Source organism: Clupea harengus, chromosome 10 (assembly GCF_900700415.2).
Source record: "Clupea harengus chromosome 10, Ch_v2.0.2, whole genome shotgun sequence".
Lineage (NCBI taxonomy): Eukaryota > Metazoa > Chordata > Actinopteri > Clupeiformes > Clupeidae > Clupea > Clupea harengus.
Genome location: NC_045161.1, coordinates 631,197 through 657,040, shown reverse-complemented (window position 1 = coordinate 657,040; position 25,844 = coordinate 631,197). Strand labels below are relative to the sequence as shown.

Below are 25,844 nucleotides of genomic sequence, written 5' to 3'. Positions count from 1 at the left end.
TTATTTCCTAATCAATTATGGAAAATGAAGTATGTTAACAATGCACTGTTTAATAAACCTTTTATACTACAGATTAATGAACTGGGAAATCCTAAAGTTAAGAAGGTCAAGGACATTTCACAACCATTTCAAGAGGTAACATTTAAGATATTTATTTAGTTGGTAGCCTCTGTGATGTGTGGCTATGTGTTAACAGTACTAGATGTATTGTTGTTAATATTCTATCTTTGTATGTTTTCTAAGTTGCTTTGGACCAAAGCGTTGGCCAAATACTTTAAAATTAACTTTGGAATTTAAAATGTATATTTGGAAAATCTCACACAGTATGCTACGGAACTCCTTGTGATTGGCCCTCGTCATTTTTAAACTAGACTACACTATTGCCAGGTGTACTAGTGGGCCTGCCTGCATGTAGATGCTTCACAGAGTGCCAGTAATCAGTCGCATTTTGAAACCAACTTTATATAAGGTCTACTGCAAAATAAACGGCTGTCCTAATGTCATGGTTGAAATGCTATGCAGACATAGATGTGGCAAGCAAGCAAAGGATCTCTGGTGATATAGCAACTTGCGAACACTATGGGCTATTTTGTGTAGAATTTGGAGACAAAAAATGAACTCAATCTATTGTAGAATAGGTCTGTAACATGATAAAATGTGGAGAAGGTGAAAGGGGTGTGCAGACTTTCCGGCTTGACTGTATATATATAGTGTGGGTGACAGGTGCAGGTGATTGTGTAATGGGGTGAGTGGGATGCAGGCTAAAGGAAGAGGGGCGGGCTTCAGTAACCCTGACCATAGACCATTGACTGTTGTTAGCTTTTGAAAAGCTAAGCCATCAACTAACAACTATGGTCAGGCGGGTTCCTGAAAACCTCCATCTAACAGCTGTGTTTGGACATTTGAGTGTCTTTGCCTGTCTGCTTAACAAATTTGTGGGGACATCTGACTACCTCCGACAAAAAGCAGATTTGGTGGACGTTGACATTGTCCAGATAGTCCTCGCCACTTGTCCAGTGGTTCATTTTGTGTAGTGTTTAAACCAGGGGGTCTCAAACTCCCGGCCCGCCAAGCCATTTCATCCAAGCCTGCCGGCTCCTCATGTCCAATGTTGCAAAAAGTTCCATTGCTTTGAATGGGCCACCCCAACGTTTACCGCTGCCATTGGCAACGGGTTTTGTGCTTCTAATTAACACCTTTTATATCATTCCGCATTATCGGAAAATAAATCCCTTCAGAATGAAACAAACACTGCTGCGCTTGTTATCAATTAACAGGCGGTAATGTGGCTAATCACAGACTTGTCACACATTGTCACACATTGACACCCCACTGTCTCCCCTTCCTGCCATTACCTGTGTGGGGTGTGGTCTCACCCCCCCCCTCCCCGCCCCTGTTCTCTACCTGACTGAATGGTATAAATGTCAACACATAGTACCGCACAGTCAGGTAGCCATTCTCTGAGCATCAGCTGTGAAGATATCGCCGTTTTTTGTTGCGAAATGTCAAAATGTCGTGGTTGAAAGGCAAAAGAAAAGTGAATGAGGAGCGCACACAAATTCAGGAGAAGTGGGAGATCGATAATTTTTTTTTGGAGTTCAGGGGCAATGCCACCTGTCTCATCTGCAAAGAGAAGATTGCCGTGTTGAAGGAATATAACTTGAAGCGGCATTATTCAACCAAGCATACAGAAGAGTACAGTAAATACCAGGGAGAGGAGAGGAGCAAACGCGCTGCACAGCTAAAGAAAGGGCTGTCTGTGCAAGAAAACCTTTTCCAGATTGCCAAAGCGTGGAAAAGCCCGTTTATTGAAGGCCAGTTTCTAAAAGACTGCATGCTAGAAGTAGCAAGTATCATCTGTCCAGAAAAAAATGGATCACTTCAGCAACATCAGCCTTTCAGCCAAAACACAGTGGCAGAGAGGATTGCTGAGCTATCAGATGATATTTATGACCAGCTGTGTGTCAAAGGCAAATGTTTCAGTGCGTATTCTGTGGCTCTGGACGAGAGCACTGACATAAATGCTTTTTTGTCCTTGGTGTTAACCAGTTCGAAGTGACAGAGGAATTACTTTGTGTAAAAACAATGTGAGGCCGTACCACAGCTAAGGATGTATTTGAGCAACTGTGTGACGCAATCAAGCATGCTGGTCTGCCATGGAAGTCGTTTCAAGGAATAACAACAGACGGCGCACCATCAATGATCGGAAGGACAAATGGACTGGTAGCCCTTGTGCAGAAAACATTGGTGGAGGAAGGTGCAGACAGGGCGATTACTTTGCACTGCATTATCCATCAGCAGATACTGTGCAGCAAATGAATGAAGTTTGAGAATGTGATGTCTGTCATTGTCAAATGCATAAATTACATCAGATCCAGGGGCTTACAGCCGTGCAGTACAGTTCCGTGCCTTTTTGGAGGATATAGACGCACCAGATGACGATGTTCTGTACTTCACAGAGGTACGTTGGCTCAGCTGGGGGAATGTCCTGAAAAGGTTTATTGAGCTGAGAAGAGAGGTGAAGACCTTCAAGGAGCAGGGCAGGATGGATCTTCCTGAGCTTGGTGATCCCAGCTGACTGACGGACCTAGCTTTCCTTGTTGACATCACGCAGGAGCTGAACGCACTCAATCTAAAGTTGCAGGACCCAGACCAGCTTGTTACTGCAGCTTTAGAAAATGTCAAAGCATTCTCCATAAAACAGATGTCATAGAAAGCCCACCTGTCTGAGAAGAAACTCCACCATTGTCCAGCATGCAGGTGTGTTGTGGAGGAGGGAATAGCATTCAGTAGTGAGAAATGTGTTGATGTCATTGAGAAGCTAATAGCAGGAATTTGAACAGCGGTTTGCCACATTCCAATTGTCTGCAGATCCCTTCTCCTTCGATGTGCAAAATGCCCACAGTGTGCTACAAATGGAACTCATTGACCTACAGTGCAGCTCTGAGCTCAAAGCCAAGTCCAGAGAGGCAAATGGGAAAACAGACAAGCTTTGAATTTTTTTGGAGAGAATTACCCCCAACCTTCCCAGAGCTTTCTGAGATATTGAAGCAGACCATGTGCCTTTTTGGAAGCACATATGTCAGTGAGAAACTGTTCTCTGCCGTGAAAATGAATACATCAAAGTACAGGTCCAGGCTGGATGAGTGATGGAGTGATGTCCATCTTCAAGCCATGCTGAGGGTTTCAACTGCCACCTCCCTCAGGAAAAATGTGGTTCAGCTGTCTGAGAGCTTAGGCAAGAAAAGACAAGAATGACTGTATATGCCGGTAGTTAATGTTGAACAGTTGTTTTTTCCTAAACAGTTGGATGTTTTTTAGATTTATAAATACATGTCTTTTATAAAATAAAATCATGATACACAATGTATGTCCTTGCTTACAGTATCACAACATATTGAATTGTAAACCCTGTATCATGATACACATTTTTTCGCCCGATTCTTGCCAATGCACAGTTATTTACTACATGCATTTACTTTGCTCTAATCAGTGTCAGTAGTTTGTGTTCATTTGACTTGATGAAAAGAAGCTGACTGAACTGTACAACTGCATTGAAGGTGATGGAGGTAGCAAAGACTACACTTGACGCTGGGCAGGAGATCTCCACAGAGCTAATGGCCAAACTGTTGAAGTTCCAGCTGTTGTGTATGAAGACCTCAGACCTTCAGCGAGTCTCTAAACTGAAGGTTAGATGAGCTCACACACATTCTAGTATGTCCTTTTCTGGTCAAAGATGAGATGAGTGCATTTTTGTTTCAAGGCTATTACTATTTGCATGGAATTACTCATCTGCTTGAAGAATGTACCACTCATCATCCCACTCCTCCCTCTCTTCTTCATTGAAGTATGAAGTGTTTTTTTCAGTCCAAGTTTAAACAGCCATGTGCTTTCAGTGCAGCCATTTCCAAACTAGCCAAGAGCCCCTTCATTTCGGAAGGTAACAAATGAAGAACAAGTAGGAGTCCCTGGAGGGATTGGTGAAACAGGTGGACATACAGTACTTGCCTATGCTGATGGCATGACAATGGTATTTGTGAGATCACAAATTAAAGATGACAACTTGATTCCACTGTCAATGTCATTAGTCTTATAGGAATGTTCTGGTGATAACCATGACAACTTGATTCCACTGTCAATGTCATTAGTCTTATAATAATAATAATAATAATAATAAAACTTTATTTATATAGCACCTTTCATGCAAAAGAATGCAGCTCAAAGTGCTTTACAGCAAATACATAATATGCACAAAGAAATTACATGCACATAAAAATAGACATCAAAGAAACATAACTCAGATATAGTGCAAAAAAAAAATTATTATAATTATAGAGATATTTTTAATCTAACCCCTTAATATCACCAGTAGAGATTTAAATTAAATTAAATTAAATTAAATTAAATTAAATTAAGAGTATTTATATATATATATATAGTATATATAGTATATTATAGGAATGTTCTGGTGATAACCACTTGTAGTAGAGCATGGGCATTTTCCCTTTTACCTCTGGCATGGTTTGGTTAATCTTCCAAATTTTTTATTTTTTTTTGCCTCAATGTGCTTATGGTCTGTCTTGTGACATATCCTATGTCTACATAACGTTCAATGAGTGCCTGTTTAATTATCTTATAATTACAACATTTCTAGCTAATGGACTAGCTAATGGACGTGAGCCCAGGGACTGTATGTAACCAACAGCAGAATTTGCATAGAGACGCAAGTACGGCCAATTAGATTATTAGGTTTGAAAAGGATTGGTCAATGATTAGTTTGCTGTTCAAAGGCAGCCAATATTGGTGATATCAACCTTAATCTTACTGTCACTCAGTTGACACGCTCACTGCTGAGAGTGATCTTGAACACTTCTGACAATTGAAAGCTTTTTTCACAGACCATTTGAAGCTTTTTTTTTTATCTGGATTTCTTTCTTTTCACACTTATGTGCAATAGCTGTACTACAGCAATGTTCAAAAGAAGAGTAAATTAAACAGATACTCTAACAGTTCTCTACAACTATGGATGTCTTTCAGACTTTTGCTGATTCATTTCCTGTCAAATTGTGTTGCTGTCTTTCAGATTTTTTCATCTAATACTAGTATAATATAATAATATAATGTTAGACTTCTGGTGATTTGTTTATCTCAAACTGATGTGCACCATGAAACAGTACATTAAAGGTTTTGTAACAGTGATATATATACAAAGAATAGCTATGTAAAATGTGTTCTTGGTATTTTGCTCAGGTGGACTTCTCAAACTTTAGGAAGATGCATTATTAAATGATTGATGATATATCAGATGATTGTTGCAATAGTAAAAAAAACTATTGTATTTTTTGTATTATTATTTGGGCTAGTCTAATTCATTTTGGGCTACCAAAATCTGAAGAATGCCTTTTCAAAGGGCTACCAGGGATTTAGAAATTGTGCAAGCTTTCCTTTCGCCAGTCACTGACTCTTACCTTCAACTTTATATATATGGTTCTAAATGCCTCTGAATGTTTGACTGTGATGCCATACCATGGAAATAGCAACCTGCTGATGTTGTTGACACCTACATTGCTGCTTGCAGCTATATTTTAGCAGTGGCATTATTGTGGGTTTAAAAATATTAAATCAAATATTCACACACTAAAGGTAATGTTTAGTCCTTGCAGGATTCATTTAACGAGAACTGATTGATGACATTTGCTGGCTTCTCTAGGCAACTGAAGACAAGTCAAAAGCCAAAACTTTATCACCAACAAAAGATGGTGGCAAACCTGCCAAAGCAGAAAAAGGGAAGAAAAATCCAGAGGCAGTAGCATCTGGTAAAGACACTAAACTTCGACGGCGAGGAGAAGAGGATGATTCACATAAATACATAGGTTAGTCACCATAAACCCAGGGCGCTACTGTAGACCGTATTCTAAGTACATTACATGGTTATTTCGGGGCCAAGTAGAAAAAATGTCTCTGTAGTCTGGGGCCCCTAGAACCACATCGTGAAAAGTTGTATTTGGCACTTTGGTTCAGGATAGTGCTTTGATTCTTTTCAGTAAGTTTGAAGTTCAAGTGCTATAGCATCACCAATCTGGCCACAAGCATACTGAAAGTGAACAACATACTTAGGCTATCCTCTCAGACCTCATTCAATCTGGCCACAAGCATACTGAAAGTGAACAACATACTTAGGCTATCCTCTCAGACCTCATTCAATCTGGCCACAAGCATACTGAAAGTGAACAACATACTTAGGCTATCCTCTCAGAGCTCATTCCTGTGTTGAAATACTGTATGTGTGATCTTAGATGATGAACCAGAAGACGGACCGCAGTATTATGTCCTCCTGCTGGGATTTTGCCAGCCAACGCTTCTTTCTGCACTGGACTCTATGGGTGTATATGTATCCAACACCATCAGACTAAGCAGCCAAGACAGAGAAGACTGTGATAGGGCGTCTCCTTCTTCTTTATGTACAGGTGAGATTCACATTTTATTTACAACTATATTTACAGCAATGAAGTGACTCTGGTGACTAATGAGGAAACTGGAATTCATACCAATTACAGTTCTGTTTAAATGACCTTTGATTCATACTGTAAGAGAGTTCTGGAACACTGTCCTGACTGATAATTGTGAGGTCACTGACTGATGGGGAACCCTTGAGCCACTCCCAAGACATGTGCAAGCATATAGTTACATTTGCACAATATGAACAATTCAAAGAAAAGCACTGCGTCTTGAAGAAGGCTACTGTACGGACCAGGGCACTCTAGCTAACATTATAGCAATACAGCTATAGCTATGTCTGCAATTTGTAGCTATCTGTGGGATATAGCTTAACTTGAGGTGGACAATACCTACGACTCATGGCTGTCTTGATTCTGTCCAGGATCCCCTGTTCCTGGTTTATGTGCTCCCTTTGTTTTGCCCTGTCTTGTGTTTCTGTTCCTTGTGTTTGCTTCCTTAGTTGACCATGTGTGTCTTTGTTTACTTCCTGCGTTTGCTTTTGTTGTCCTTTTGTTGTTCACGCCCCTTTTGTTACTGTCTGGTCTGTGTCTTTGTTTCCTGAGTTCTTGGTCTGTCAATGTTCGTGTCATATTCACAGTCACGCTGGTTTGCCGCACTGTTCCTGTTTGTTTGAGTTGTAAGTAAAGAATCCTTGTTTTGATTTAAAGTTTTTGTTTCGAGTTGTGCGTTTCGGTCCTACCTTAGCTGCAGCATTACAATGTAGTCCAGGCAAAGTAACCCATTTTGGAGCCAAAAATAGAACTAATTTCAGCATAGATCATTTCTATGAGGTGTCCAGAACAACATACTAAAAGTCCTAAGAAATCTTAGTTGAGGAAATATGTTTAATTATCTGAATCCGGAAACATTTTTGGATCCGGTACTTTTTTTCTCGCGTCCACACGGAGCTGTGGCAAGAAAAATCTGCGTCCACACTGAAACGCTGGAGCGGAGCGTAGCGGAGCGGTTGAATCCTCTGTAAAGACGTCATGGAGCATGCACATAAAGTGACAGAAGACAGAAGTCGAGATCCAACTAGCAATCTTCCGATTGCTGAACGACTTCTCTACCACCTGAAATCACTGTTACCACAGCCCTCAAACAGGACTAGTTAAAATCGCGCACTTCGCCATAACCCTCGTTTGTGTTAAGTTACCGTTTTGAAACGTCCTACTATAATACAAATCTTTTCACGTCAGATTTGCTCATGAAGGTTATTGCTGACAGTTTTAAAAAACGGTTTTGAACAATGGTCTGATGCAAATAAATTAAACAGTGATAGATTAAAGTGTGGCTTGTTGATGTCATCCCTTTCCTAACCAGCTTCTTAAAGCAGCAATACGGAGTTCTGTTCCAAAACTAGTAAGCTAACTACCTAAAAGGCATGCAAAAACCTTGCAAACACCACCAACAGCCCAGCTGACACTGATAGAAGCTTGCCAACACACTAACTGGTGTCTTGTGGCAGTATAGCTGGCAATGTCAGCTTTTCTTCCATTTTTGCAGGGGGTTCCAGCCCGTTACACAGAACTACACATGGCATGTCTTGGAAGCTAGTGGGGAAGACACAGGTGTTTATCTATCCTTCACATTACCATATTCTATCAAAATGAATTAGAGGATGGTACCAAAACTAGTTGCCTATAAAACCATACCTCAAAAAGTGTCAAATTGTGGCATAAGTGTAACTTCGATTTAGTTTATGTTGTTGCTGTTATGAAGTGACGCAGCGGGGTAATAAGGGTTCAGGATGAGGTTGCGAGGCGGGGTTCACGTTGGGCAATTACATCATCGGGTTAGAAAATGTGCGGATCGGGCGTCCACACGAACACGGATCCGCTGGCGTGTTCGAATCTTTCCACTCTGGAGACCGGATTCAAAAGGTTGCGGATTCAGGGACCCAATCCGCCGGGTTCTCGCCTCGAGCTGACCCACCTCAAGGCGATCACCAACCATCTACTCGACCCACTGCAGTTTGACTACAGAGCTCACAGGTCTGTAGATGACGCAGTCAACATGGGACTCCACTTCATCCTCCTGCACCTTGATTCCCCCGGCACCTACACCAGGATCCTGTTTGTGGACTTCAGCTCCTGTGACCTGCCGTCTCTCCTAGACCTGTTCCACTCCAGGACCAGCAAGTGAGCAGGCAAGATCATCGCTGATCCTCCCCATCCCGGTCACCACCTATTCCAGAGACTCCCATCTGGCAGAAGGTTCTGGCTATCAAGATGAAAACCTCGAGCCACCTGAACAGTCCCCCCCCGATTTATCTTTTATCCTTATTTTTGCTATTTTGTTAATATGTTTATATGTTTATATGTTTTATGTCCTATGCACCAACCACACCAAGTCAATTTCCTGTATGTGTAAATATACTATACTAATCCGATTCGGATTCGGATTCGGATCAACTCTAACAAGCAGTTACTTAAAACAGTAGCTAGCTGGGACAACTAAACTGACATGTCATTAGAAGTACACACAAGAATGACATGTAACTCTTATTATCACTCACAAACACCATACTATGTAAAATGGTGAATGTAAATTAGACCTGTCTGCAATGCAATGCCTTTTTGAACACAATAGAGTAGTAACCTGTACTTGCTAAGAAATGTGGTTTGAAATGATATGGTCTTGTTTTTACCAGAGGACGTATGCAGAGTCTTGTGGATGCCAAAAGAACTGAATCATTTCTCGACTCATCTGGAAGAGGTTTTTCTCAGTGCTTGCAACCAGTCAAGGCTCTTTGATATAGTTCGTCTGAACTGCAAACTGGAAAAGAACTTCTTGTGCCCTGATCAGGACAACACTGAGGCAATGGTAACGTAGCACTCAGTTTTGCTCAGTGTATTTGTAGAGCTACTCATGAGCATGGACTACTCATTGTTAGCAGTAGTAGTAGTAGTAGTAGTAGTAGTAGCAGTAGTAGTAGCAGTAGCAGTAGCAGTAGTATTAGTAGTAGTAGTAGTAGTAGTAGTAGTAGTAGTCCTTTATTGTTACCAGTCAAGTACACAAGTACCAGCAACATAGCCTGTCACTAGTAAACTAGCGAAAGTGGCAATCAACCCGTCCATACATATACATCTGACAAGGGGGTAGACAGGACGGGAAGACAAGTACTAGGGTTTAGGTAACGCCATTGTTTACTTTCATTATGCCGTGATTATTGACATTTCGAATATTACAGGTTTATAGGTCATTGAATGTGCTCTTAAATCAGAGGTGATGCTTGCATTATAAAGTGTACAATAATGTATGTCATGTAGTCTTAACAAAGTTTATAGGTTGACCTTGGTCTGTGTTCTCTCTAGATTGGAAGTTTTCAGAGGCTTTTTAGATTTTGACAGCAAAAAAACATTTCTGTACCCTTTGGATTATTTGATTTTTAAATGAATGAATCATAGAACATGGGGTTATCCTGATTTAAGTAGTACTAATGAACACATTCTGCTGTTTAAAGGAGCGCACACGTTTGTAACAGTGTTAACTTCAGATCAGTCATTGTGTTGTACGTCGTCAGTATTTCAGTCAGAAAACTCAAGATAAATTAGTAGGTTTTATTCATGTAAATTACCTGGTAGTGTATTTGGCCTAAATCTGCTTTAAGCTACTGCTCTCTGCCGGTCACGGACTTCAGGCGACTCAATGATGTGAATGTACAGAGTTTATTGGACACAGCCAGTACAGGGGAAATAGGGCAAATAACGGGGTGAACACAAAAGCAGAACTGGGGATAAAGCTCAGAAGTTAAAGTCCATAGGCTGAAAGCTCAGTAGTTTAAATGTCCTGCAAAACACAATGCTTAGGTGGGTTTCAGAATTAACGAAGGGAAAACAGAAGAATCTCGTTAAGACCCGATACACATGGCTAGGTAGAAATAAGCAAAATACAAAGGCTATGGAATAAAGCAGCCTAGCTAGCTAACTAGCTAACGTCAACTATTTCAAAAATAGGATGTATTAAGAACAAGGTCATATTTATGATCAGCTAACATAAATACACGGAAAATATATATTGAACTACTCAGCTGGTGTTGTGTCAACTTCTGTTAACAGGAAGAATCTCAGTTAGACTGTCAAGTCGAAATGGAACAATGTTAACATTGACGTTACCCTTGAATGAATGAATTAAGTTAGCAATCCAACCCCCAAGCTAACATTAACATTACTGACAACATCTGTTAAGAACTATCTAGAATGCATGGGAAAATTAAGAAAGTGATGCTGCGTTCAAGACGGTGGTAAACTCTGCAATTCATTTCTGAGCAAAAAATCTGACCCGAGCCAAATCATTTTGTTCGAGTTGGAGCTTGTATTTTCCCAATTTTTTCGACGTGTCATGATTGCAGTTATTTTCCGTTCCCGCGTGTGACAGATACTATACATCACATAGATTGCTTAAGGGGACCTCCCACGGTATTACCTGTCACAACAATACTTTTTCAAGGCAAACACACCAACAGTTGTTAGCCAAAATGCCAGCGCCTCCCAGATGTCAAATGACACACTTTTTTTTGGTGCTTCCTCAAAATGGGTCCTGATTCCATGTACCAAGATGAGTTTTGATACATGAAAGCGTTGCTGAGATATGATCGGTGCATGTCAATAATGGTTCTTGTAGACCTTAGTACTGCTTTCGACACTATAGATCATAATGTTTTGACATCCCACATTTAGAGAGTGTGGATTTGCTATACCAGTGGAAATTGATATTTTTTTGATAAACCAGGTACAATTTGTGTTTTTCAGCTTGCTTGTGGGGCTCAAGTGTTTGAAGCCATTGCCTCTCTAATCTACGAGTGTCTGGACTGGCGACGAGACCACCTACACTACCTCAATAGCATGAAGCTGATTGGCGTTCCATCCGTCACCTCTGGCCAGACCCACGGCATCCCTGAGTCTCCACCTGAGGTGCACTGACTGTACAACACCAAAGCTAATCTTTCAAAATGAGCCCAAATGTACTGCCTGGTGGGCTGAATGAATGACAATTAATCAATTCATTGTTATCAAAGAAGCACTTTATAAATGCAGTAGACTTGTTTAGTCTATTACTACAGTGCATGAAATGCCCTGTATTGTTATTCCTAGGCTTCTTCTTCTTCTTATTATTATTCTCTTACATACTCTGGATTCAGTGGTGAAGATCTGAAGACCTCTAGCCATATATACTGTTTAAAACACCTCCTAGGCTTTTAATGTAAATGAGTAAGGCTTCTAATGCAAACAGGTCTGGCAACCTTTTGTTGTTCTGTATGAGGTTTCTCTGACCCACTGCCTGAGATGGTCTCTATGGCTTACCCCCATTCCCATACTTTAATTGATTGCAAGCACCCACACCTCAGTTTGCTTCCTGACTCCAGGCGTCTGAGCAATACCAGTGTGGAGAACTTTCCTTTCCTTACATTGTTAATATTCTGAATCAGTTTGGAAAATGTTCTGCTTACAGAATACATCTCCAGAAAGGGGAGATATTCCTGCACAACCAGGCGGCCACTCCAAATACTAAGATTCATTATCCATTTAAAATAGTTGAGAAAGGGTTTAAATAACTTGGGATGGAGATCACACCCATCTTTCCATTTCTCTTTGTAGAGAATTTAGGTATTCTATTTGAAAAATTCAAAAAAAATTTAAAAAAAAATTAGTTGATAACATAGTAGTTGGTCAAATGAATCCTGTTGAAATGATAACAAAATCTTTCTTTCTCAAAACATCCTGATTAGAGAATTTATTTTTTCTCCAATACTCCAGATGGAAGCAATACCACATTCAGTTGGGATGTTGAATCACATAGAATTAAAATAAAATTCTGCAAAGACCCGGAAAGATTGTTGGCCTTGCCCTACCCAATGTAATGAATGCTGGGCCTGTAACGTTTAGAAAATGCTCTTGACTGAAGAATGCTGACCTGGCAGGTGTGAGGCTCGGGTGGGAAATGAAGTACACGTATAGTCCGTTCCATCTAGTGAATGAAGCCATAAAGCCAGCCAAGCTAAAGTGACATCGGATTACAAAGCACCTGAAATAAGAGGATTTGTTTGATGTGTTTCCAAATAGCTTTGCGACTGTAATCGCATGCAGTTGTCAAGCTGGGAACGTTTGCCAATCCACATAGACAACACACATTTGTGCCTGTGGTCATCTGTTATGTGGTGCCTAATTGGCTTGAAATGATTTGTTGAATAGCCATTCATTCAAGCCCATCCCTAGTTCACTGCCACAATTTACCTTCTTAAGTCATCATACTAACTCCGCTCACTCACTTTGCCATAGCAACTGACATCCTTATTTACTTCAATTACCTCAGGTGCAACTCTCAGCTATTCCCACCTCTGCGTCAAAGAAGAAACAATCAGAGGACAGTCCTGGTAGGATCAACATGCGTACACATTGTTTGTGTAGAACAGGAGAACACTTTTCTCACAAGAACAACTTGTTAAGGTTTTTCAATATGTTGTCAGATGTTCTGTCTACTATGGCATGTACAATATGTACAGATACTGTATCTAATGAAGCCCTAACTGCTCCGGTCAGACTTTCAGGCAGAGGCTCTAAACACAGATGTGGACCTCAGATTGTACTGTGACCTTCTAAAGCAGATCCCACCAGAGTGCACCTCTGTACCCCTCATTCTGCACTGCATGCTGGAGCAGGTTGGTTTGGTTTGTCTTGTCCTCATCACAACTAAAACTCTCAATACCAGTATATGCCTGACTATAGAATCAAACTCTCAATACCAGTATATGCCTGACTATAGAATCAGGACAATGCAATACAGATTGCATGGTGCACTGCAGATGTTGATCAATAGGCTGTGTCACAAAGTCAAAACCACAGTTAACAATCCCTTTAGGTGTAATGAATCACGAGCTGGCTTTGCAAGTAATTTTATGAACACAATTTAATAGCAAAGATAAGAGCAGAGATGCATTTGTAAGGAACATACATTCAAAATAAGAACGCATGACAGGATCTATATCTAAATGATGAAATGTCAACTTCAACTGGCCAGGTACGACGTTTTTTTTTTAGCTTTTTTGATGTACAAATCAGAGAAAGGAGAGTTATGGATAGATTACTTTTCTGTCTGTAAGACAGGTAACAAAACCACCTAAGTCCTATCCTGGGACTTAAGATAAAGAAGATGTTCTAGAATGAGGAAGGTGTGCACCAGCTTTAGATGAAATATCTTGCCCGCAGATATAAAGACTTTTTTTCTTTCTTTGCCATTTTTCTCTGGATAAAGAACATTTTGGGACTCAAGTGAACACGTTGTGCAGGAGTTATTGGACTGCAAATGGACTCTATTTTCAGTTTGGTTGTTTGTTTTCCTTTATTGTTTCTGGACAGCTCCCTCTCTGCCTGACCACAAACACATTTTTGTTCCTATCCACAATTTGTTCTCATGACGTTAGTACCATTAATTTATTGGATTCACCAATGTTTTCTTATTTTGCTGTTTCTTAGGTAAGAAAGTTTTACAAGAGGTCGAGAGCACAATCCACAAATGATTTGTCCAACACAAAGGAACACATATTTTAAATGTTAGCAATAACAAAAAAAAAACCAATGAATATCATATAATGAAATTTAGATATGTTGAGTATTTATGATTATTGGATTATGAAATCTGTGGGCTAAAGAAATACTATTGGCCCATAAAAAAAATATATTCTTCACGCAAATAGAACTTTAAAGTTTCAGGTATTGCGTAGCAACCCATTACTTGCTGACTTCAAGTTATAATGACTTTCTGTTACGTTAAATGACCGGGCTACTTGCAAAATTATATGAAAGATGTGAATTAGAAGCCCAAACCCCGTTGCCAATGACAGCAGTCATTAATTTTTTCGCAGCGGTGAATATAAAGAACGTTGGGGTGGCCCATTCAAATCAACTGAACTTTTTGGGACATTCCGAAGAGCCGTATAATAATAGTATAAAAACGATATGTGTTTTGTCTTTCTTTCACGTAAAGTGTTATGAGAAATCTAGAGATGAATGCCATCAGTGCAATCAAGCAAAGTGTAAGGGCCTGTGGTCATTGGGTGAGGAAGAGACAGGTCAATTCTCTTTAAAACATATTTTTTATTTATTTTTTTCTGTTGGAACAGAATGGCATTCAACATAAATTATAGAGTAAGACCTTCTTGAGTGCCTTTAGTTTTTAATTGTGGCATAATAACAGTGTATTTACATGAGGAAAGAGTCACATATAGCTCTTTCTGCAGCTCCTATTAGCTCAGAATATACAAAGTGCAAAATAGCCTACAATTGCAAAAAGTTTGAAGGAAGGTGCAGTAAAGTTTGGAAAGTGGAGGATGCTGTAGCGCATCTTCTGTTTTCTGTAAATAACATAACTGTATCTAAGCAACCCTTCTCATCATTCTGTAGGTGGTGATGTCAGAGCAGGGAGCTCGACTGGAAGGTGCCTCATCTACAGAGCCAGATGTGCAATCAGACCACAACTTTACCTCCCATGTCATCACAGCAGCTACTAACCTGCCACGTTCACCTGAGGAAAAAAAGGTTTGTTTTGATCTCCTGATGTAGTACATTATGCCAGTTTACACGAACATGAAGAGATAGAATGTTTTAAGAACGAATAAATTGAGAACTATTTTTACTGACAATTCATTTTTTTAAACCCAGAGTTTTTAAAACCCAGGGGAAACTAGAAGTGTGCTTCTCTCTACAGCTATGGCGTAGCTCAGATACGTCATAGTTAGTATGTGTACATTAAATAAAGGCATATATTAAAAAATAAATATTAAGCTAGTTATGCGTAACTATAGTAGACAGCAGTTTTTCAGCAGTGCCCTTACATAAAGGGCTATGAACCCTGCCTCATCCCAGCCTTTCTGCTGACTTAAATTAAGTCAAATCAGATTCTTTTCCAATGACACAGTGTGTCAAGTTATATCTTTAATGCCCTTTTCCAATGACACAGTGTGTAAAGTTATATCTTTAATGCCCTTTTCCAATGACACAGTGTGTCAAGTTATATCTTTAATGCCCTTTTCCAATGACACAATGTGTCAAGTTATATCTTTAATGCCCTTTTCCAATGACACAGTGTGTCAAGTTATATCTTTAATGGCCTGGCCCCACATGATGTTCCATCCTGCTGAACTGGATGTGGGATGTTGTGACATGTCCTGTGCAATGGTAAGACATGTTGCCTTCTCATGAAGCCTCTGGTATTTTTAGAAAATGTTTGTTAGCAGCTTTCTGTGAAACCCTTGGCATCTCATGACCATTTACATCTACTTGCCTGATACCATCACAAGACTTCTTCATTTGTGCAGCTATGGCTTTGAATGGGTCCATGTAGACACACAAGCCTCATGGCCTAAACACAGAAAAGAGTTAAGCATCCTTGGTAGCAACCTATAGTAAAAATATGACAGTACAACATTGTGTCACTATGATTGTCCAGTGGCTGTTTCTTCTGACAGCACCACATTTAACATTAAATTCCAGTGGTTCCAACTTTCAAAAAAATGAGGTTTACCCATTCTTCTAAGAAATCATCCATCATGGCAATTACCTTTCTCAGACCTCTGTTCTGCCAACATTCCACATTGTGGCCATCTAGTTACTGTTAGCCTTTGCAGCTTTTTTGTTAACACAATCATTGTAGGCAATCACAATGCCAGTCGAGTAAGCATTTACCATCTATCAGTACAAAGCTATTGACATTTCAGTATGATATTAAAGGTAAAAGGCAAAGGACAGCTATTTAGCAGACTATTTTATCCATGGTTTCAAAATAATAGTTCTGGTTCATGTATTTCATGGCATGATACTGTTGTATTAATTGTGCTGATAAAATAGCAGATTTGTTTCATTTCAGCAGGCGTAGAATTCTCTGTGTCAATAGCCCTTATGGGACTCAAAGAGATAAAAGAATGACATTTGAAACGATGTTTGTTTGTTTTTACTCAGTAGAAAGTGCATATGTCAGATGTTTGAGAGACTAATGCATTGAATGTTTGGCAGAGGTTGATGGGCAACTTCGGAAAGCTGGACATAAAAACCAGGAGTCATCCAATGGGTCCTTTATTGCTGAACTCCCATGACAAAAGAGCAGAAAGACTGCATCAATGCCCTGTGAGTAGTCTCGCTTTCCCGTCAGTTTTCTTTCTCTCTGTCTGTAGTTTTGTTTCTCATTCAAACACCAGATTGATTCACTTTGAGAATCTTTTTGTGACTGTAGGAGCTGAGTAATTTTCATGTCACAGAAATTGAAACTGACATGATGAAGAATGGCCCAGTGTGGAATCTGTTGCATTCAGTGCTTACTCAGAACAAAGACATAAGCTGTGTTCCACAGACCCACGAGCTCTTCAGTGATGGTGAGCATTGGAATGGTTTTCTTATAAAGATCCAAATCTGTAATCCAATAGCAAAACTGTAAAATCATGGTTGTAAAATAGTATGAAAGAATGATCCAGTGATTAATCAAAAAAATAATAGGCGCTTTTGGACCAGAGGAACCTTTTCATAGTTCTTAGACCGGTTGGAGGAAGTACCTCCTTTTTTTGTGTGTCTGCACTGCAGGAACTGAGAAGAACGATCATAGTTCTTAGAACACCGTTTTGAGGGACTTCTTTAGCTCCTACTTCAGGGTAGGTACTCTCCCAGCACAATAGGAATCATGAGTGACATAAGTATACGGCCATTGGTCAAACGCATTTGTGTCCTTCTGGAAAAAATAGGGAAGAAGATGGCGGGCACAACGGCATAGACAACAGAGTTTGTATATAAATCGTAATTAGTTTGGCTTTTTTGCGTCGATTTTTTCAAAGTTACATACAAATAGACAATCCAATCTGATAACCCTGTTACTGTGATACAAATATGTCTGAGATGCTATTCTATTTCTCTCTTTTGTTAGAGGGTGAGCTAAAGTAGGATGAGTAGGATAGTATTGCAGCATAACAGGCTGCTTTAAAAACGAAGAAAATAGGATGCAAAACAAACAAAACAACAAAACCAAACCCAGAAAACGAACATGCAATGATAAGCAAGGGGAATCACAGTTTGGCACAAACATATAAACAGAACAAATAAAGACAATCATGGGGAAAACAGTGGTCAATTCATTGCACCAACAGGCAGTTGTACTCTACAACAGAGAGAGGGTTTTTAGTACTCCATCCTATCCTCCTAAGTCATAGTACAATACTTAATACATACTAAAACAATTACAAAACTTTAATAGTTTCTCTTTAACAAGATACATTTTGGAGCAATGTCTTTTATTGTTTTGGCAAGTAACCGTATAATAAGCGGGATAATGTATAGGATAAAGGGTAGCAGGCATTGCACAACAGTAGTTGTTTAAATCCTTTTTTATGTAATTAGAGCATTGTATTCTTATCTCAACTGGGCCAATATTGTTGCAGATGTTATGAAGCAATTATTACTTGTTGATTTCAAGTCACAATGAATTTCAGCTACGAAAAGTGAACAGACTACTTGTGGAATGATATGAAAGATGGTAATTAAAACCCATTTCCAATGACAGCGGCCATTATAAAGAAATGTCGGACTTCCAAACGCTGTAGTGGCCCATTCAAATCAGTGGATTCTGTAGCATTCTGAAGAGCTGTATAGTAAGGTCAAATAATCAGTGGCATTTCTGTATCGTTTGCGAATCACTTTTCATCTGCCTGAAGGCACAGTGGTTTGAATACTTATGCAAGTAGTATCTTCCAGTTTTTAATTAATTCATTTATTTTTAATGCTAGCAGACAAATAAAATATATTACCTTTGGAAATGTATTAGAGCATAAATGTTTGCAACAAAAATACTGATTGGGAAAATGTGTGTAAGTATCTTTTATTAACCTGAAAATGGTGATTACTTTCAGGGGGGTTGAATATTTGGCAAGCCACTGTAAGTAGAGGCCTCACATTGTGCCTCTCCAATACAATGGGGATGGAATGTGTCAGTGTATCTTTGCCATCAAGAGTTGTTTGTTTATGTTTATCTGTAGGATCCTTGAAGGCATCTGAAATCCAGTGGCTTCTTGAGCGGTTTGTGTTTGAGTGCTTGCCATTGTCTACCGTGGACAGCGATGGTCAGCTGACAGAGCCGGAGGCGTCTGAAGAAACCAGGCATATCCTGTGGGATGATCCTGTGGCGTTCATTAAACATCACTATAGCAAGAGCAGAAATAAGCAGGGTATGTTCACAGACAGAAGCGCATGTCCATTTGGTTGGCGTGTGACTCTTGTCAGGAGAAGTACACTAAACTGCTGCATTGGGTCTCTACCTGGTATTTTTACATTTAGTTATTTTGACACTTTTATTCAAAGTGACTTACAAGTGAGGCACATATATACAAATAGCTGATCAATGGCAAAATATTAAAAAGTAAACTGCCATGAAAACTATGCTTCAGTTTCAACAGATTATTTTAAATCTAAAACAAAACAAAACAGCTTGATTCATTTCTTTGAAAATATGTAGTGCTTTTACAGTTGACGTTTTACATACTGTTCATCTATCGTCCCTGTTGATGAAATAGTGTGTCACTCCAGGCACTCCAAATGCTCTTAGGATGTGGTGTCCCTGTTGATGAAATAGTGTGTCACTCCAGGCACTCCAGATGCTGTTAGGATGTGGTGTCGCTACTTGTATTGAAGCACAATTGAATATCTTTGAAATGCACATTAACTAGGCTGTTAGGATGTGGTATCGCTACTTGTATTGAAGCACAATTGAATATCTTTGAAATACACATGAACTAGGCTTTTGATGCTATCAGGGACTAGATTAGTACCTAATGTCAGATTATGTTGAACCAAGACATCAGTGCGGTTGAAGGACCCTACACAGAGATGGCTACAATCCCTGTTTCGATACCTGGAAGTATGTCCTTACCTCTCTATCTGTCTATCTATCTATCTATCTATCTTTCTCTCTCTCTGTTATCTTTTTCAGGTTTGGTGAACATTGATGATTCTTCTGAGCTGCTGAGAACAACTCGGCGTTCTCTGAGTGACTGGAATGTGTTGGAGCACTTCGGAGCACCTGTCTTCTCACAGGTCCTTTTATACTCTTCTAAACTCTTAGGCACTTAGTCATCTGATGTACAGAGTCCTGATTTGACAAATATTGCCGCTGATGCCCAAAGAACAGTGGTATCTGAAACCAGCAGTATTGCAATTTGTAATCATTGGTACATCATACTAGCCTGGATGCCAGACGAACTTAGCCCCGCCCACACAATTTTAGGTTGGGAAGTTCGGTCTGGCATTGCTCCGTTGGGGAGAAATTATGCCCGATCAAAAACTTGATCAGACCAATCAAATTGTCAGGGCAGGCTTTATACGATGATGGACAGATGATCAACCGTAACGTAATCAACCAATGAATTCGTTTTCAACAAATATGGCTGCCGCTGGAGAGCTGAGATATGTGTAGATAGAGATGTTTTAGAAGACATCGACAGCGCATTCATTTTGAAAGAGGAACAGAGAAACGCGATCAAGGCATTTGTCGATCGAAAATATGTTTTTGCCGTCATTCCTACGGGATTCGGTAAAAATTGTATTTATCAGCTGGCCCCGATGACGACTACGTTGATCCAATTGAGCGAAGAGCCTGGTTCGGTTGAAACACGCCCCATAATCACAGCCCAATGGAGCAGTATCAGACTCATATTCTGACTAGAATGTATGACATCATCAGGCTAACATCATACAGCTCCAACCACGACGTTTCAGATATGTGAGTGCACTAAGTTCAGGTCACCAAAAACAAATCTAAATACTACACATCGGTTTACTATGGATTTTGGTTATTCACTGGTGACACAAGCTAAATTACATACATTTTGTCTTGAATATCAATTGAATGCTTCATATTTATTTTTCATACAAGCTTGACAATAGCGTTGTAATATACTTTAAACCTCTATCAGACCCACTGACAATAAGGTGCTGTTTAAAAATAGTTTGGGCATTTATAACTAATGAATTAAAATATGCGTGTGAAAGAGATGGAGTGTGTGTGTGTGTGTGTGTGTGTGTGTGTTTGCGCGCAAGCGAGCTTGAGTGCTCGAGTGTGCGCTGTTGGGTGCACGCCAGAAAGAATGTGGGTGAATGTTCCTTTGTTCGGTCACCGTAGTTCCGTCTGTCAGTTGAGTAACTGAGTGATCACTGCTCCTGTCTCTCAGGGCCTCCCTTACCAGCCAGTGCACCTGTTTACAGTCAGGGATGAACACCGCCAACATGGAGCCATGTTAAATGTTTACATTCACTCTTCCTGTAGGTTTTGCAAGAAGCATTTCAGACACACCACTGTGTGGATACTTACAGAAGCACCAGAGATGGTTCACTCTTTATCGTCTGTCACAACCCTATGAGCCCTCAGAGAGGCAGCAGACAATCATGGGATGTAGCTCTTCACACAGATGTTGGATTCAGGTAAGATGAAATCAAAAAAAATCTGTCTCTTTACAGTATAACATTGTTTTGCTCATATTATTTAACGTCAACTGTTTTTTTTTTCTTTCAATAATTTTACTTTAATGAAAAGGTAAGATTTTTGTGAATATTTTGAGTGAAAGATCAAGAGGATAAACAGCAAAGACATATTTTTGTATAGCCTGTTTTGCTCATATTGTGGAGGGCACTGTATATGTACTCCGTTCCGTAGGTAAATAAAGAGTGTAAGGGTTATTTAACCACTTTACTACAGCTGCAACAACTAATCAACTCAAATCGACTATAAAAATAGTTGCCAACTAATGTAATAGTCGATTAGTTAGTTACGTCATTAAGCACAGTGTTGCACAAATTAACTAGCTTGTAAGACACAGAAACAAGGTTCTTTCTAGATCTATGGAGTAGCTAAGTATGTGAGAGTTTGTCTCTGAGCTGTAATGAGAACCTACAAATCTAATGATATTTGTTCGATACATAATCGATAACATTTAAATCTAGGAGCATTTGATCAAACCCTGGACTCTGCTAGGGGGGTCGTCAATTGCATTCCAATGACGTGGAGTTGACCATCAAGGGCACACATAGGCAAGATTGGAAAAGGAAACATTTTGGCTCTGCAGAAGGAAACTTAGCTAACTTTAGTTCAAAGCCAGATTCAGTACAATTAGCAACACTATTTTCATATGTGATAAAGTAAGGGGTGTTGTGTATTCCTACCAGACTGTATTTAATGAGATGCTATGGAGTGCGAACCTCCACAAAAGGTGTGTGAGGTGTCATGCCAGTTAACCTGGCTAAAGTTTATAACATTTGTTTAATAAAGAAAAGGCATGGTTGGTGCATAAACCTTGAATCATGAAATAAATTATATAGGATTTTATTTTGAAACTAATAAACAAATGAAATAATTGAAAAAAGAATCGACGGATTAATCGATAATGGGATAATGGGTGATAAATGGGAGATTGCCATTATTAATTTAATTTAATTTAATTTAATTTAATTTAATTTAATTTAATATTGGGGCTGCTGTATGTTTAGCTGCCACCATTGTAGAGAGAAGCTAGCTCCAGCCACCATTTGCAAGCGGTATTTTATTAAATTCAACAGCCTAAATCCATGAATAACGAAATTACTAAATTGATTAGGATGCACTCCACAAATTTCACATTTAACTATGACAATGGCACATAGTTATTTTAACAGATATGGTTGCATTGACTGAAAAGACACTTGTTTCATTGAAGTCAACCGGAGTGGCGCTACTGTCTTTCTAGGCAACTCTGAATAAATCAGGTGTGTTGTGCTTCCGGTCTTGGTCAAAACTGTTCCACTCCTATGCAGTGTGCTCTCATCTCAAAGTCTTGAAAACTATCATGCTGGCGAGCTGACCTGTGATTTATTATCATTCTTATCTGCACTCATCTTCTCACCCGTGTTCCTCCCTACTCATGTTGGGAGGCTGTTGGTGTGTCACTTGTATCATAATCAAGGGATGTGATTGGTTTGTTTCCGAGTCAGGGAGGGAGCACACTCTGGGTTTGTTTATGCAACCAAACTTTGCGTATTCATTATGTGGTTTTATGTCAAATTAGCATTTTACCAGCCAAACTTATCGAAACTTCTAACCATTTTCTTCTTGCTATCGAGGAAGTGTCTATCGTGATATGTAATGCTATTGTTTTTATCGTCCAGCCTTGTGTGTAGGTGAGTTGGAATACATTCACCTACAGTTTTAACCTTGTTAACGTATCCATATGGTGTTTCTGATGTCATACACAACATAGCATATCATGAGTGAAATAAGGCTGTCATATGGCTGAGTATTTCCACCCTGGAGGTGTAGCGCTACAAGGGAGGGAGGGAGGGAGAGAGAGAGAGAGAGAGAGAGAGAGAGAGGGAGAGAGAGAGGGAGAGGGAGAGAGAGAAAGAGAGAGAGAGAGAGAGAGAGAGAGAGAGAGAGAGAGAGTAGAGAGAGAGTAGCGCTACATCAAAGCCATATTAAGGCCATGAAGGGATTTTTTCATACAAATTATAAATATGTAATTTTGAGGAACAGACATGAGATTTTAGGGGTTTAACCAATGCCAGGATAGGGACTTCAATTGATTTAGAAAACCCACTGAGCAATTACCACAATTCCATTTAGCCAGATATCTTGTTAATCTTGAAATATGAATGGAACCTTAATGATGGCTTCTTTGGAAATCCACTGAACAGATCTACTATAACTATCATAGGAATTACTTGGAGCATGTTGCTAGCAGTTTGAGTGGATGGAACATGCAGCAAGGGAGAAGCCCAGAGGCCAGTCTGTCCCCTCAGTCCCCTCAGTCTGGTGCAGGTAATACAGGAGGCCACAGAACCTTTGTACTAACACTGTTACAGCCAAGTCAGTCCACTACATGGAGAATACTTGGGGCAGGTTTATAGTGTAGTATAACTCACTTTACTCTCAACAATGTGTTAATCAAGGTGGACGACCTCGCCTTTATTGTGTATGTTATTATATGTTATGTCTATGTTATGTTGATCTTGACTACACCAATTATGCAACAATGTATATTGTGCTGTATAATTCTTTGAAAATCCCAATAAAAAATAAAATAAAAAAAAACAATGTATTAATCAAGTTATATAACCCATAGAACATCATTTGAATGGCAATTATCAAACTGGTAGATGATTGAATGGCAAAAAACATCTGTGATTATTAAAAGTAGAAATACAAATGTTACTGTTATTATTATTATTCTTGTTTTTCCATCTCATTTTATGCCCTACTGATGAAGCTTCCCAAGCCCCAACAGAGGAAAGACCAGTGGCATACGTACAGAAGGAATCATTAAAGGTCAGTCACTTAATTAAAGAGGTACTGCACACACACTCAAATGGGTTTTTGAGCTGTAAACTCAATTATATGGCTGTACTGTGATGAAACACATCAATGGTGTTCATTTTTTACAAAATTACCATTTTACGCCATTTACTCTTTAAAATGTGATGTAGAGTCGTCCATTTGGGATGTCATGAAATGGGTAGCCACTTCTCCCAGCCCCCACCTGTGAGTGTGAGTCTCATTCTCATTCGCTCATCATTCACAGAAGTGTATGCCCCCTGTCTTTATGCATGTCTGTGTATCCAAGCATTTCATTTCATGATACTCAAACTGGCTCTGTGGGAATGCTTATTGCCCCCACACCCCATGCGTAGGTCCTCTGGACCTCCCTATTACTGAAGCCAGACAGGCTGAGGGACACTGTTATAAGCAGTAAATAGGTGAGGCAGGTGAGGTAATCTATGACTAGCAGTTGGCTACTAACAACATAACGAAGACGAATGAAGAAAGAGACAAAAAGAGGGCAGGGATCATTTGTGAGATTCTATGAGAGGGCCTCATGCAGCTGTGTGTCAGAGAGGCTGTAGTGGAATCCACAGCATACGATTGAACAGAAGTGCTCAAGGAGCTTCTAGAACACGCTGAGCAGATTAGTGGAATCCACCGCATACGATTGAACAGAAGTGCTCAAGGAGCTTCTAGAACACGCTGAGCAGATTAGTGGAATCCACCGCATACGATTGAACAGAAGTGCTCAAGGAGCTTCTAGAACACGCTGAGCAGATTAGTGGAATCCACCGCATACGATTGAACAGAAGTGCTCAAGGAGCTTCTAGAACACGCTGAGCAGATTTCCTGAACCCTAGTCTGTGCAGATCAGCAAGATCCTGTATTCATAAGGATTTGTTTTACACCTTACAACTGTGCAAAATTGTCCCTACTCCTAAAAACAAATAAGATCACTACACTTAATGAAGGGGACAACAAAACTACGCATTGCTAGCCTGGACGGGTAGTGGGAATCACAGTTCTGCCAGAAAGACTTAGAAGGCAGGGGGGAAACAAAACCATTTTAAGAACCAATCCCAGATTAGAAAACTTTCACGAATGCCAGAATTGTCCCAGGAACTTCGTAAGTGGAGTTAAGAAGAAATTTCTTCTTAACTTTTTCTGAACTGCGTCCGAGAATGAGGTCCATTGTTATTATCTTTTATTATCTTTTATCTATTTCCCTGTGTTCCTCGCGTCATTGCTCCATGTTGATTGATTTACTTGTGTTGCCGCCCTCTGCCTGTACTGCGGAGTACCCTTTTGCCTCTTCCCTTGGATTGTTTGCTTGTATTTTGGATTACCCTTGTACTGAACCCCGCTGTCAGTAAAAGCTTATACTTCCTCTTTACTCCTGAGTCCAAGTGGTGCGTTGGAGTTCACATCATCATCGCTTCCCCGTTTCACATAACTCCTGTAATTTTAAGTTGCTTAGATAATTGCATTCTCAGATATGGGTATCCATGTGTTCACACACTGTGTGCCATTTTCAAAGCTGTCTGAAAACTCCTCCTGAGGAGGAATTCCGTAAACTCACATTTTTTAGATGTTTTAACCTTTGTTTTAGGTAAGTATCACTACTTATTGCAAGATGTAGAGATTAATGTTTAGACCTATGCATAGTATAACTTGGAACTTGATGGCACAAGTAGGGTGGCTACTGCCTGCTTGAAAAAATCAATGATATGAAGCTAGCAAACCGTAAAATGTATGATCATGCTAGTTAAGCTAAACTGGCAAGGAAGGAAGATGAAGCGAGGAGTCAAAGTGAAGTCGTGGGAAATAAACTTCTGAATAATTCAAGCTGTGAAGCTGTCAGAAAGCTAGCATTAACAGCTGATACAAACAGCAGTTCAAACGAGCGTCTGCAGTCATGAACTCTGACGTGCACACAAACATTATGGAATTTAAAAACAGACCACCACGGAGAGGATAGTAACACTAACAAATCAGTTATAATAACGCAAATGGCTTGAGGAGGCGTAATC

The 25,844-nt window shown here is 39.7% G+C and overlaps 1 protein-coding gene across 1 annotated transcript in view; it reads left to right on the top strand.

Annotated features, from left to right (window-relative positions):
- Positions 1-25,844, top strand: part of spag17 (sperm associated antigen 17) — a 41,469-nt gene that overhangs the window by 3,652 nt on the left and 11,973 nt on the right. The window contains exons 3-18 of the mRNA XM_042708939.1: positions 73-135; positions 3,561-3,689; positions 5,711-5,873; positions 6,297-6,467; positions 9,152-9,324; positions 11,253-11,414; positions 12,814-12,874; positions 13,041-13,159; positions 14,901-15,035; positions 16,509-16,619; positions 16,726-16,864; positions 18,512-18,700; positions 19,462-19,565; positions 20,794-20,948; positions 23,210-23,400; positions 23,762-23,820. Coding sequence (XP_042564873.1) covers positions 73-135; positions 3,561-3,689; positions 5,711-5,873; positions 6,297-6,467; positions 9,152-9,324; positions 11,253-11,414; positions 12,814-12,874; positions 13,041-13,159; positions 14,901-15,035; positions 16,509-16,619; positions 16,726-16,864; positions 18,512-18,700; positions 19,462-19,565; positions 20,794-20,948; positions 23,210-23,400; positions 23,762-23,820 — 2,124 coding nt within the window. The remainder of the gene's footprint in view (positions 1-72; positions 136-3,560; positions 3,690-5,710; positions 5,874-6,296; positions 6,468-9,151; positions 9,325-11,252; positions 11,415-12,813; positions 12,875-13,040; positions 13,160-14,900; positions 15,036-16,508; positions 16,620-16,725; positions 16,865-18,511; positions 18,701-19,461; positions 19,566-20,793; positions 20,949-23,209; positions 23,401-23,761; positions 23,821-25,844) is intronic.